Source organism: Uloborus diversus, chromosome 10 (genome assembly GCF_026930045.1).
Source record: "Uloborus diversus isolate 005 chromosome 10, Udiv.v.3.1, whole genome shotgun sequence".
Taxonomy (NCBI): domain Eukaryota; kingdom Metazoa; phylum Arthropoda; class Arachnida; order Araneae; family Uloboridae; genus Uloborus; species Uloborus diversus.
This window is the reverse complement of record NC_072740.1, coordinates 102,355,542-102,371,206: the sequence shown is the minus strand read 5'-3', so window position 1 is coordinate 102,371,206 and position 15,665 is coordinate 102,355,542. Positions and strand designations below refer to the sequence as shown.

Here is a 15,665-nt window from a genome sequence, read left to right as displayed (position 1 = left end):
TTGTTTAATTAAGTTTTATAATTATTTATTTATTATTCCTTTCACTAGTGTCTCAAGTACTAATTGTTCAAGTGTGTTTAGTTATTTAATATTGTGTTTTAGTTCGTTTTAGTAGGATAAGGAACCATGTCACACAATAAATTCTCACCTCCGTCACCTAAACACAAAAGGCCATTTCTCATTAACACATGGCAGCAATGACATCACATTTTATTTTCATGATACAAGGGAGCCAGCCCCCATTGTTAATTTTCAGCTATGAAAAAGAAGTGAAATTTTCGTCGAAAAACAAGATATCTAGATTTTGTTTGAGAAATCTCACTGCTATGAACTTGAATTTGAGGGATGTAAATTAATGTAAAAAAAAAGAAGTGAACATGCTTTCATATGCTTAACACAAGCAGATTGTAACAACGAAGAAAAAAAAAATATTTCTCTGAAAAATGTATCCATTAGGCCAATATTAAAGGAAAATTCCTCACCTCCGTGACAGACCTTATCAATGTCATTATTTCAGAGGTGAAAATAACTGATGGAGGGGAAATACATCAATATTAGGCATTCGATCAAAATTATAAATTGCCAGTATGTTCTCAAATTTACTAAATACTATTTTTTTAGCACACATTCTAACTAAAAGCATAACAAAAGATTAAGCTGTGCTTTAATTAAGAGAGTTTAATATTAGATTCCCACTAATCATTAAAACAGCTCATTGTTCATTATTTGCACAATTATCAAAATTACTACTTTGATATTAAATTGGCCTTAATTTTTAAACATTAAAGGGTTTATTTATTTTTTTTTTATTTCCATGAACAAAGCATTTTTTAATTTTTTTTTATTTATGAGTAAAATAATTGGAACTTAACTGGGCCATTGTTTATGGTTACTTCTAGTCAGTAACACTTTCATTTAAGAATTAAAAAAAAAAAAAAAACGAAAAGGTTTCTAAATTGAAAAATATTTGCATTCAAAAGTTACATTTTCTGGAGAATGTCCCATGCAAGGAGGTTTTTTTACCACTTAAAAGAGAATAAAAAGAACTCTTTTAAAAATCACTGAGCTAGAAATTTATCAGACAACAATGGAAAGAAAAGGGGGAGGGTAAAAGAAAAGGAAGGGGAAAAAATTGCAGCAAAACTTAGAAAACGTTGAAAACAAAAAATGGTGAAAGATAGAAAATACACTTTAAAATGGGAAAGACAAAAGAAGAAATTGCAAGAATTTTTTTTAATGAATAGGAAAACAAGAAAAGATAGGTCTACACATAAAAACATTATGAATTGAAATGAAAATTATGTGAATGACAATACAAAAATAAAATAGAACAACTTATTTAAACAACAAAAGTATACCTGTAGGATTAAAATTGGCAGTTAAAGAATTAGGTGCACAACTCGGTCCAAAGAAGGCAGCTGCAGTCTTAATTAGATTGTTGCAGTCTTTAATTTCTACAATATCTTTATCAATTAAAACTGACATAGGAATACCCCATCCTGCCATCTGGCCAACAGCTGGAAAACAAGCCCTTTTACCTTTCAGGTCAATCAAAGAGTTTACATTGAGGGAACCTCTAATCACAGCAACAGAATAATAACCATCAGCTTCCTCTGGAAAAAAAAAAGATCCAGATTGAATAAAAGTAGTTTACTTATAAAAAGCTGTTGTCATCGAAAATCACAAAACCGCTTAGCATATACACAGAAAAACAAATAAATAAATCATAATTCAAAAAATTATACAGAAGGGTTTTAGTTTATTCTAATATTAAAATGAATTGTTTTCATTAACTAAAAATAGTTAGAAATAGGTTATTGTGTACCTTGATATCATAAGTATATCAGGGGTGCCCCCTAAGGGCAGGTGCACACATCCTGAATATTGCAAAGACCCCCTCAAAACATACCCCCCTCTAAAAATTTCAATGGCGCAGTCTGCGTCATGACACCCTGTTAGAAATAGAATTTCTACAAACATTGTTAGAAATAGAATTTCTACAAACATCTCTACACTTACTTTTGCCGATGTAACTGAACTTCACGACAATCAACCGATGCTCGTTCAGACCAACGATCTGAGTGAATCGGAAGCTGGCTGTTGGATTGGACGTGTGAAGTCACGGACCCCAGATATTGGCTGTTTTTCTGTGACGTGGAGGTTTATTGCCCATAATAAGTGAATTTAAGAAATTAAAAAGTAGAAATAAAAAGTTTTTAAAGGTTGGAGCCTCAAAACAGTAATAATCATATTTAAAGAAAAACTACTTGATATTAATAAAGGAAATGTTGACATGAAGTGAAATCTGTTCTAGCAATACAAATGTGATGATCAGGAACAGGCTCTGAACCCAGCTAGGCAGTTCCTAGTCAATTTATTAGTCCCCAATGAAGATTAATGGCCCTTTTAAAGCTATCTACCTCCTTGCTCATCATAGTCTCTTCTGGTACTCTGTTCTGAGTACCCACAACCCTACTAAAGTAGTAATATTCTTAATTTGTACAACATTAACACACCCATAAAAATATGCAGACTACATAAATATTTTACTATGGAGTGACATCAACAAAAATTCAAAAAATATAGCAGTAATAAAATGTTTTTAATCTATACAGGGGTGTCCCCCCCAAGAGCAAGGCCACATCCCCCCTAAAGATTGTTAAGACCCCCCCCCCCTCAGAAATGAGAAAAATACCTCTCAAACAACTGGGTCAAGATACACTCAAGGTGGGCATCACTGATCTATAAAGTTTCGTTTTGTATGCATATCTCCAAGCATTTCATTCGACTTTTCCATTGAGTTTAGTTTCTAAATTGTGATACATAATAGTATAATCACGCCCAATAGCTTATTCACATTGTTAAATTTTATTACTTTTAAGTAAATTATGATCTAAAACTAATTGCACCAATGTGTAATAAACATTTTTTTTTTGGATTAATTAAATTCTAAAGTTAACAAACATTCTATTTTAATTAAGTGGTTAATTCATAATAAATAATGTATTAGAATTATATACTAATTTTACTACACCATAACAATAAATTTATTTATGGATAATCAGTTGATTTATCATTTTGTCCATTTTGCCCAATTTCTTCCGGAGTCCTGTACTTTTTACAAAAAAGTGGAAAAAATAGCAACCCTGGGAATGAGAGGCAAAGTAAAATAGTTAAGATCTTGTACTTTTTTCAAAATGAACAAAATGAAAAATTTTTCTGAAAATTACAATACCTATATGAAGAAAGAACACTATATTTTATGATAAAACTTGCATTGAAAAGTTATTTTTTATTTTTGACAGTAAATTTGAACCTCTAAAAAAGGCTGGAATTTTTTCACTTCTTTTTTCATGAGTAAAAGTGAAAAATACGACATTTTTCTAATGAAATATTTTTTATTCGATTGTTAAAGGTATTTTTGATCAAATAAATGAATACATAAAAGAATGAATAAAAAATGAAAAGGAAATGAAATAAATTACTTTTAAATAAAGAAAAAAAAACGACTTCAAAAAATACCCATTAACTAAAAAGCAAAAAAATAACTGATTACACATACATTCTATTTCCTACCAAACATAGAAATGAAATTTATTTTACAATTCCAGTACAAAAATCAACTAAACTAAACACCGAATTATAAAATAAACACTAATTTAAATTACTATATGATGAATTATTTTATATACCTAACTAATTATATACGATCTCTTAATTTTTAATAACCTTTTGAAGTCAGGGACTCCTATAAAAAACTACATAACTGATAACCCACCCAATTCTGAATTAAACACTAATTTAACTATACGGGAAATTAGTCTTTAAAACTAAACCTACTCAGTTACGATAGGTAGTAGTTTATAGGAGGCCCCTATATATATAGTAGTTTATAGGCGACTTCAAAAGGTTATTAAAAATTAAGAGATCTTATATAATTAGTTAGGTATTTAAAATAATTCATCGTATAGTAATTTAAATCAGTGTTTATTTTATAATTTGGTGTTTAGTTTAGTTGATTTTTGTACTGGAATCGTAAAATAAATTTCATTTCTATGTTTGGGTAGGAAATAGAATGTAAGTGTAATCAGTTATTTTTTGCTTTTTAGTTAATGGGTATTTTCTTAAGGCGTTTTTTTTTATTTAAAAGTAATTTATTTTTTGCTTTTCAGTGGTGTAAATAACACAGCGAGCGTCTCGGAGACTTCTGTCGACTGTGAAGAATGCTTTTTCAAATGCGTAACTATGTACAAAAAAAATTGTCTTCATTATTAGTTCAAATTTATCAAAGTTTGCTTTCTGAAAGCAAATGCACGAGTCACTAAAAAAAAACAAAACGAAATCACTTTAAGTTTAAATTTGTAAAATTGTAAATTTTAGAATTGTAACAGGGGCATTCCACGGTATTTTTGACATTTATGTAGAGTCCGTAACGTGATCTTTTTTGCCATAACTTTTTAATTTACTGTTTGATTAGCATATTATTTTATTTTGATCTTTTCCTACCAACACACCAGCTCAAATTAAAATAATTTGCAAATCAAATGGTAAATTAAAAAGTTATGGCAAAAAAGGTCACGTTACGGACTCTACATAAATGTCAAAAATACCTTGGAATGCCCCAATATTGTAAATTGTAATTTATGTTTTGCAATACGCGTCATGTAACTCGTGATAAAAGTCGCATGTTTCTTCACATGGCCCCACTATAGATGAAGATTAAAAATTCCACTAGAATGAATTTTATGATTGCTTTAGAGAATCCTTAATTCAAAATTTTCATTATCATTACTCTTAATAATATATTTTTTTCGTACTTTCTTTAACTATAGATAAAGAAAGTATATACCTTTGTTTTATGGCCTTCGTTTATCAATGGGTTTTATATTTAATCGTTTGTGAGGGAAATTGCACGAAATTTATTGTTTTACCCTTAACTTTTCCCTAAAGAACAAATAGGATAAATCAAGGATTTGGAATCTAAGTTAGAACACCCCTAAACAAAACCACTACTAAACAAAAAAAAAGCATAAAAACCGGTTCACTAAGTGAGACGATATACAAAGTTAATAAAGTACAAATCGATTTAAATGTGAGTATGATATTTGAAGAGTTCCCTCAAATTTCACCAAACCTGAACTTGATTACCATTAGACTGCTGAAGAAGTATACCGTTTCAAAGAAAAAAAGAATTTTCCTTATCGGTACAGGCAGGGGCGTGAACAGAAATTTTGGAGCCCATCACAAATGACTTTTCCGGGCCCCTCTCCATATTGTTTACCCCTATATTTCACCCTTAGTTATAAAAATATTGGGCCCCCTTCAGGCTCGGGCCCAGGCCAACAGGTGACCCCCTCCCTGTGTACGCCCCTGGGTACAGGTGTCTTTGAATATTTATGGAACATTGTACAAAGAAAAAACAAATCTGATGAGTTCAGAACCTCCTCTTTTTTTTTGAAGCCTGCTAATTAATATAACCCTAATTTCAAATTGAACTTGCATTATCGTGAAATAGTAAATCCAGAATCATTGGTCAAACTTCAGAAATCATACACAGTTATAATGTATATTATTAAAGAATATAAATTAAATCGTGGGGGAGGGGTGTTCCGTATTCAAATCCCCCTCAATTGAACACTAAACATATTTTAAAACTGGAATATTAAATAAAGAACTTTACATTTTAGTGTCTAAATAAAGTTATTTATTATTAAATAAAATATTAAGGTAATTGATTGAACTATTAAAGTAGCAAAATATATTTAATTTACTGCTTTGCTACGCAGTAATAAATACATTAGGAACACTGAAAATAAAAAATTAACAGGCGGCAGAGCATTGCAAAAATCAATCATCCATGTGCCGCGAGACGTAAAGATCGTTCAAGAGAAAGCCAAAACCTTAGGTGTGAAAATGCACCGATCACAGCAAAAAACCACGTGACAGTGACGTAAGAAATTTAAAGTTTCTTGGATTTCTCCGAGACCCCTTATCAGATCCAGACCAAATTACAATGGGACCATCTGGGAAGTATACCCTTCCAAAAAAAAAAAAAAAAAAAAAATTCAAATTGGTCCAGTAGTGTTGGAATAATTTGAAAACACACATAAAAAGCCTCAATACAAAATCATAACCTCCCTTTTTTGAAGTTGGTTAAAAATAAACAAATAAATAAGTCAAAATATGAGGAAAAATAACTGAGAGAATAAAATATTAAATGAATAAGAATAAGTGAATGAATGAATAAAAATAAAGGAATTATGAAATGAAGGAACGTAAATGAAATGGTTTCGTAATGGAACGAACTATTTCACTTTGCCCTGCATGTACTTAACTGTACAAAGCATTTAAATACAAAAATAGGCTTAATATTAAACAAATAAATACTGCACCAAGTATTAGTAGGTCTCAATTAATACTTAAAATGTTAATTATAAGAACTTTATCATTTAATAATAACAAAAATAAATATCAATTTACATCAAAATATTACAAATACAAGTATCACTTTTTGTAATTTACTCATACTATCATATTCTTTGATCATCAGAGGCAATTTTTTCTTGACTGGAATAGACTACATGAGTTACTACATAGTTAAAACATTACAAAATAGATGTTGCTAAAAGCACTGTAAATGTTTCACCATTTCACTTTGGCCCACATTCCCCTACATGTATGTTTTATTGCATCTTGTAGGGGACAGATATAGACAAAACAAAAATTAAATTTTATAAAGCCATTAAGTAGTACAAGTATATTTGATAAAGTTCTTACCAGGTCCATAACGTTCAGCCATAATCGGCACTAAACTGCTATAGCGTCCTGCAAGATATATTTCTCCTGGATCTAAAGTAATTAGATCTGCTCTTCCCGAGTCAATCAGATTCATACATTGATCTTTATCTGTAGCTTGTCGACAATAAAGATTTACTCTTATGGTAGATGTTCTGTTTACAATTCTAGAGAAATCATTGCATTTCTTTTGCTCTTCTGTACTAACAGTACACCAAGTAATGCCATTAGTTTCCTCAAGTTTAACTGAAAAATCAAATTAAAACATATTTTAAGACATATTTCTTGCTCTTGAAATATGAACATTAAAAAAAAACATACGTGATCATTGCCCTTAAAAGTTTGTGCTAGTCAAATAATTAAATTAATCATGTTTCGTTTATGCTCTTATATATACAGAGAAAATGAGCATTTGCCAGATGAAAAATTGTAGAGAATTTTTTATTACAAAACGTGAGAACAATGATGTAAGGCAAAACTTAAAAAAAAAAAAATACATAAAATAGTTCATAAAACAACATAGAAAGTAAAAATGAATAAAAATATCTTCATATAATAACAATTAAAAAAAAATTCATTTTCTCCGAATTACTTATGATGTTCAAAATTTAAAGATATTGAGCTTGAACAAATATAAGCTAATAAAGCAAAACAAACGCGATTCAAACATAAAGACTGCTTTTTGAACAAAAGGTCAAGAACAAAATAGAGAGCAGCACATGAAACATTGTAGGAATAAAAAAACAAAACAGATGTTCTCAAGAAATATTTGAACATGATAAAAAATGAACAGTAAGGGTTTGTATAAAGGTTATATGTATGCCATGAAGGAAGGACGTGCAACAAAATCTAGCCAGTAGCCTGGACATAGTAAGGCACTAAATTAAGGGTGCACAATCTGTGGCCCATTAGCCAAACTTCAATTATATATTTTTATCTTTAAAAGCTCATTCATAACAAGCACTTAAATAAAACTACGTCCCACACCATAATTGCCTAAACGTTTATGCTGTTGGTAGGAAGAAGTATCTTACTAAAGAATTCACTTGCAAAGCAGAACATCAATTACTGTTGAAAATATGCAATCCAAATGAGATTTTGAAAATTAGTTTTTAACATAAATATTTTTTTACGTTCCAAACCACTTTATGCCAAACACTCGAGAGTTTAGAAACTAATGCCACAGTCCAGCCACATAATTTGTGTATTTGTAAAAAGGGAGATGACGGACTACAGCAATCTTATTTCTTAGCAGAGTCGACATCAAAAATGTGCTTCTTAACTGTTACTTACTTATAAATACACAGTTGATCCAATTTGTTACTGAATATATTTCTAGAAACACTTAGCTTAAAAATAATCCATAACATTACCCCAAGATCCTCACCAAAGATTTTAATTCTGAAACACTATTTCTGGAAAGAACCCAACCTCTTTTTCCTTAACTTTATCAAAAACTCAAAATGTAATTGTTATCATAAGTGTAGCATGAACAAATATTTGGGGGGGGGGCTCCCCCAAACATACTTAATATGCTGCACCTCTAGAAAATTTGCATATTTTAACTAATGTTTTATGTTCTTATCTGTCTTCCTTTTCCTTCAAATTTCTGTACCTCAAGTTTTAGTTTAAAATTGAAAAACAGAAGGAGCGAATAACTCTTTATGCCAGGGTTGTAGTTTTGGCCAGACAAAACCCATTTTGGCCATGGGAATCGAGCATTTTGGGGGCTAGGAACATTGGGCACTGGGAACTTTGGGTGCCGAGCATATTGAGCGCCGGGAACATTGGGCCCAATGTTCTCGGGCCCAATGTTCATCTAATATGCTCAGCGCTCAATGTTCCCGGCGCCCAATCGACGGCCCAAAATCTTCCCATTTCGTCATAGACTGGCCAAAACTGTATTGCATAAAAACACACTAATATGTGTACACATACAGTTTGTATGCATAATATTGCGCCTTTTAATGAATGATTAAAAGAAATAGTATGTGTATTTATCATAAATGAAATAATTTTTAAAATTGATTTATTGATTAAATGCAACTTTTCTTTTACATTTAAAGTTATTCACAATGAAGACAAAAAACTATAGTTTCCTGGAACCATCAAAAAGTCTACAACCTAACAGCTATTCTTCACAAAACTTGTAACATGTTTTCAATGTATTGAAAAACTAGTAATATACTTTGATTAAACTTGAAATTCATTTTGTGCGCATAAAACTATGAAACAAGTAGATATTTACAATTAAAAACATACTAAAAAAAATTATCACATAATTCTCTATGAGATGACTAACCTTCTGGAACCATACTGCCATTTATAACTTGCATAGGGTTTAAAATGAACTGTTTAGTTTAATAATGAATAGTGACTGATTATGGGATTGATGTTTCATATTTATTTTAATGATGTACTCATTTATTTTGATTTTAAATTTTATTATTTCCTATATCCATACCCAATGGCCAAAACTGGACGAAACTAATTTTATCCAAGCCGGTTTTATCTATGGTTAAAACTACCACCGGCCGCAAGGGTGCCCATATAGGGGGGGGGGGGGCTCCATCCCCGCTCTTGTTTTTAAGAAAGTAATAGATACCAAAAATTATAAGTCCAAAAACGCATTTTAGTCTGTCTTCTGTGACATCAGAGGCTGGAAGGATCTATGGATGTCCCCCAGAAAATTTTTCAAATTTAGGTATGAAAAAGTTTTAATCAAATTTTGGTTGTGTTCAGAGAAGAGAGTCGGTTAGATTCAAAAGAGGAGGGGGGGGGGGGGTAGTTCCAAGGATAAATTTTTAAACTTGACGTAAAAAACCACAAGTTTAAGAATTTTTTGTAAACTATAGGAGGAAAGTAACGTTCGGGTTCCCTCCTGAAATTCTTTCAAAACTAAAGTGAATTTCAAGCTATTTTTGATAACCTTGGCTTTTAAGAAAGGTTGCAGCACATCCTGAAAATTCTTCGAAACTGAATTTTTAAACATGGAATTTTCGGCTTTTGTTGATGTTATTGACAAAATATTTATGAATTGCTTCGTAGGACAATTGAATAGTTTACAATCATTTTAAAAAAATTATGGTAACTTAATTCTTTCAGCTGTTATTTTTAAATGTAACTTTTAAATCTAAAAGTAATAATTGCTCTTGGAGTAACCACCACTATAAAAAAACAAAAAACAATAAACAGCAGCTGTTTAAAAATATACGACATTTATTTTCAATAGTTAAATCATTTGCTTTCAATTGAAGTGTTCTTAATGATCCACATTTGGCTTTTACATGCTGAATCATTTGTATTTTAGACTTACTTTTGTGTTTTTTGATGCCACGTGTCACGCCAAATATTAGAGTTTTGGTGTAAATCTGCAGCAATCTTTTAGCATCTGTGTTCGGTTTACGATATTTCTTATTATTTCTTCAGTAGTACACAATATGGCATGGTCAACTCTATCATTCATCCCTTTAGTAGGTTGATAAAATGAGTTACAGGGTTCATACTCAACTTTGAAAATTAAAAGTAAGGAGTTTTGAAGGAGTTTTGCAGGAGTTCATTTCACTTTTAAGGACTAGTTTCTTGTTTAAAGATGCATGTTTTAAAAAGTATTTTTTAAAAATTACGCACAACTCTTTTATTATTTACAGTCGAACCCGCTTAATAGAATAGCCATTTTGCTACGAAAAAATATTCTAATAAGCGGGATATTCCATTAACCGGGATCAAAATAACACATTACATAGGTTTGGTATATTGAAAATGTATTACATTAAACGGGATATTCGTTTAACCGATATTCTAATAAGCGGGCTTGACTGTATTTTGTTTTTATACAATACATTGAATGCACAAACATACGAAATTTATAGTAAAATATGCATTTACTGCTTCTTAGATTTGAGCCAATTTGGAATAAAATTCAAATGCGAGGGAAGGCGGGGGAAGGGGGTTAACCATTAAAATGGATTTCCTTTTAAAATTAAGTAAAAAATAAGTGAAATTGATTTTTCTAAAAAACAAAACACGTACATACTAACAATTTCCTAACCAAAAAAAAAAAAAGAAACGACTTACAATTGTTAAAATAAGAACTATAATAAGCAGACTTAAAGTAGTAGAGGCCAACATAACTTCCAACTATCAAAATAAATGAAATATTTACAGGATACAAAAGGACAACCCTCAAACAGAACAAACAAATTTTGGCCAAGCTTATGTTTGATTTTGGCATATTTTAAACACATAAGGTTACTCATATGAAACTGAAATACAGAAAATTCAATTCATATATTAAGGATCTTTTTGTAAAATTATACAAATTATATTAATCTTCAAAATAGATCAAAATTTTGTGGACCATTTCAAAACTTTTGTGACTCTAAGCTGATAAACATAGAAAATTGCCAAATTTTAAGAATTTTTCTTCTAAAAACTATTAAAATTATAATTTTTGTAAATAGTGGTACCATTGTTTAGCTATTAAGTTGCTCTTGCATATATTTCATAAACTGTTAATTTATAAATGCTAAGTAATTAATATCTACAAATTTTTAAAACTAAAAAAAATTAATTTAAATTTAAAAAAAAAGTCCAGATTTTTTTAAGCAACCCCCCCCCCCATAAACCCTGCCAACTACACATATTATGTATGAGTTAAAACACTTAAAATGGTTGAAACAAAAATTAATTTCAACCAGCGATTCTGTACTTATCTTTCTGACATTCAACACTCTTAAAGACCATGAATTTCGATAAATAAATACCTTTGTGCTGAACAGTAAAGTAAGAAAAACAACGTTAAAAAAGCACAAATTTGCCAATTACAGCAGCATCCATAAGCACATTGCTTTTTGCATTGAAAAAGGCGTTCCCTGTAACGCCAAAACACGTGTCTGCTGTGATTGGCAAATTTGTGCTTTTTTCAACGTTGTTTTTCTTACTTTACCATGAATTTCGTTAAACATTTTTTAATTTAATGATTTTAATAAAAATATAAATATAATTTAATTTCTTTGCCTCTTCACAAGGCATAGTAAGTGTCATATATGCAAAAAATCTTATTCCCGTGGCGGATGCAAAGAGTTTGCGATTCTCGAAGTGAACAGGCTAAAAGTAAAAAGAACAGCACATAAAAGAATTTAAGTAAATTATTTTAGAATTGCATTTTAGAGCTCTGCAATAAACGTATTATTAATAACAATCAACGACATTGAAGCAAAAGTCAAATTAAACCAGCGATCTAGATTTTAACTTTTTGACTCTCATCAAGGACACAGAATTTCGTTTGAAAATTTTAACTTTGTGATTATTATAGGAATAAAAAGAAATTTCATTTGCATTCTAAAAAAGCATAATAAGCATCAAAAATCATAAAAACTCGATTCTCATATATGATGCAAAGAGATTGCTTTGATCAAAATGAAAGCATAAAAAAAGTCTAAAAATGGGCAAATAAAAGAATTTATTTAAAAAAAAAAATAGAATGGTACCTTAAAAAGTCTACAACATGTATATTATTAATAATTATCGACATTAATCAACAGAAATTTAGAGTAAGGAAAAAAATTTCGGATGAGGGGAAGAAAAGTTTAATGAGAAAACTGGATTTCTGGTATTAACAGACGAGAAAATACCGGAATTCTGGTAAAATTCGGTATAACATATTCACTCGTATCGGATTGACGGTACAGTCGTCCCTCTCTACTTGGCGCTTCGTCTTTCGTAGCTTCACTACATCGCGGTTTTTTCTGTTTTTTTTTTTTTTCAAATATAGTAATTAGCTTTTTTTATGCGCTCGTGTAAACTGTTTCCTACATAAGAATAACAAAGTATGTCTTTTAAGTAAGGTAAACTCTTCTGAGGGCTATAGCTGTACTAGTTGAGGGAGTGCAGGTATAAAATCGTCGAAGAAAGAGTTGGGAATCACCAGGGCCCGATTAAGACGTCGAGGGGCCCTAGGCAAAACCCTTTTTCAGGGGCCCCTGTAATCAAACATTACCGTTTTTTCGTTAGGTAAAGCAATTTTAGCAATTTGAGTGCCCCTAAAGAGCAGGGGGCCCTAGGCCAAGGCCTAGTTGCCCTATTCAGTAATCAGGCCCTGGGAATCACTATCTCATTTTAATCGTTAAACACTAACTGAAAAGTATAAATCACTGTATTATTACACCTGTAATTGTAAATGGTGTTCAACAATGTACTAGATTTTTAAGTTGTATACATAATACCTTAAATGAGGATATTTAGGGGAAGAACGGGGGGCACATACAGCATACGGTCACTAACTGGCAATTAATTCATCATAGAACAAGGTGAGCAATTTTCATAGATTAGTAGTAGTGTGTAATTTTAACAACTCTAATCTGTCCTAAAATCAGTTTCCACAGGGAAAATATCCAGATAAACCACGGGGAAAATATTTGAGGCCCCCCTTGCAACTTTGCATATGGGCGCCCATGCTATGCATCGCTTCAATGATAGATAATCTCAATATAAATTTTAAGTAAACAAGCAAATTAGGCAGTAAATGAAGTTTTGGTTAAAATATGCTTTTTGAACTACTTTAAAATGCAAATGATTGAAAAATAATGATAGCTGAATAAATAAAAGTGAACTACTTGGATTTTTTCTCCATGTAATTTTAAAAAACCTTAGTTGGTCTGCCTTATATATTTAAGTACCTAATAGGAAAAGCTGCATTGATTTCAAAAAAGAAAAACTATTTAGCAAACTTGCATTACTTTAAAAAAAATGATAAGTTTCTAAATTTATTAATCTTTAACTCTAAAACCTTGCTAGTTACTTTGCATTAATTAGATTTTACTTTTTGCAATCATGTGTAAAATTTATGCAAAATGTTTGAGGGAAAACGATGAAGCTTTTCAAAAAAAAAAAACATTTTTCAAAAAAAAAAAAAAAAACACTTGGTTTAAACCAATGTAATTTAAACCAAGCAACCCTAATAATAACATTTCTAGTATTATTCAACACAATGTAGAACAGTATATAGATATCGATACTTGAGGTGTGACCATCTCCCAGAGAGGGATGCCACTCTCCCCCTCCTCTCAAATTCTAGGAAAACCCTCAAGAGTGATATAAAAAGTAGAAAACACTCAACTAAAAGTTTTAATGATGCAGTTTGCCACATCTCAAAATTTTGTTTTTATTTTTATTTTTTTTTTTTTTGCAATATTATTCGATTTTTCTCCAAATTCATTGAATTTTCACAAAAAACGGGCCCTGTGAAAAATCCTAGACAGACCTCTGGATTCTGAGCTCTCAAGTAGGTGGGCTCCTAGTTTCCGACTAGGCTGGCATGGTTTCTCGTTAGCCCTGGTGCTTTGGGAAAAAAAAAATAGTTCACAATATTGCAGATTCAACCAATAACCTGAATCTTAAGATTTTTTTCAAATGTTTATTTTTTATTTCAAATACTTCGATTATTTTTAAAAAAAATATTTTTATGCTTAAAGCAATTCACCATACATGAAAAGCATTAAAAAAAAATAATTTGATCAGTTTTGAAATTTTTCGCCATTCGAAGTACTTGTTTTAATGAGTAAATTTAGTGCAATTTTTTCCTCTGACACCCTTGACTTGCCCATTGGCGGGAACCGCCCAATAATTCACACTACGAACATTTTCTTTAATGTGAATCTTTCATAACTAGAGAGGCGTCTATGTGTATTTAGGCATAGTTTTCTCAAGACACGAAACCAATTTTCTCACTATAACATATACTTTTACAGTAAGAGCTAAGGATCATTTCATACTCTATATTCCTGTATAAAATTCAAATGCAAGACAAACAGTGTGAAAGAAATGAATCAATGACCTTAGCAGAAAAAAAAATTCTAGCATTTACACGCAGTTACATATCAAGCAAATGGAAAAAATTTAAAAGAAAAACACAAGCATATCCCATACGCAATCGTAAATCATAAGAGATAAGCTCACTGTAAACAAACAAATCGGAATAGCAAATTGTAAATGAACAAATCAAAAGTAATTGATTACCTTTTTGAAATGTTAAAAATAACATTAAAATCCACACCCATTTACGTTCCATCGTTGATGTTTGGAACGTTACCATGCAATTCATTACGGTTGCAGCTATGCACGACTGAAAGGAATGGAAAGAGTGCAATAAAAAGGGAGAAAAAGAGCACTGGATACTTCGCGGTAAGAATAGAGTCCCTATATGAAAACGTAGTTTTCAGAGTTGCGACAACAGCTACGCTCGGAAAACGCAACCGGTTACAGGGGGGAAGATAGGGTTGCCGCCGAGCTGCAGGATTGGCTCCTTGTTCGCTTTCGAGTTTCGTTACAAAAAATAGTCACAAGCGGGAGCGGGTTCTGAAGGATGTAAAAGCACGCGGATTCGAAAATGCATGCAGTCAATAAATGAAACGCTCGATTTTGATTCAAACATTAAAAAAAGACAAAATGGCCCTATGTTAGCAAAATTAAGAGCAGATTTTTTTTCTTAAACCTTATTCTCTTAATACGATCAATTTTAAATTAATCAAAAGATTCCGAGACAACGAAAATTATATTATAATTTTAATTGATTCAAAATGAATGAAAGAATAAACACTGATTAAGAAAATTAGAATAAATAAATAAGCAACAAATAATGAACATAAAAAATTGCTTGTTTTTGCTACATTAAATTAAGCTTTATAAAGATTTTTGAACATAGAAATATTTCTTGTATTGATATCAAAAGCATTACTTATTTTTTTTTCTATAAAAGGAAAAATTTACACTTTTCTGAAATTTTTAGAAATCATTAGCTTAAAAATTCCGAAAGGAAATATATGCCTAGGATGCCCACCTACGGGGGGGGGGGGGGCGGTGGGTGCTGT

General features: G+C 30.8%; 1 protein-coding gene across 1 annotated transcript in view; it reads right to left on the bottom strand.

Annotated features, from left to right (window-relative positions):
- LOC129231411 (melanotransferrin-like) overlaps positions 1–14,876 on the bottom strand; it is a 60,610-nt gene extending 45,734 nt beyond the window's left edge. Inside the window, exons 1-3 of the mRNA XM_054865722.1 lie at positions 14,815–14,876; positions 6,778–7,041; positions 1,359–1,613 (exon numbers count right to left, since the gene is read on the bottom strand). Coding sequence (XP_054721697.1) covers positions 1,359–1,613; positions 6,778–7,041; positions 14,815–14,866 — 571 coding nt within the window. The 5' untranslated portion in view covers positions 14,867–14,876. The remainder of the gene's footprint in view (positions 1–1,358; positions 1,614–6,777; positions 7,042–14,814) is intronic.
- Between the last annotated feature and the right edge of the window lie 789 nt (positions 14,877–15,665).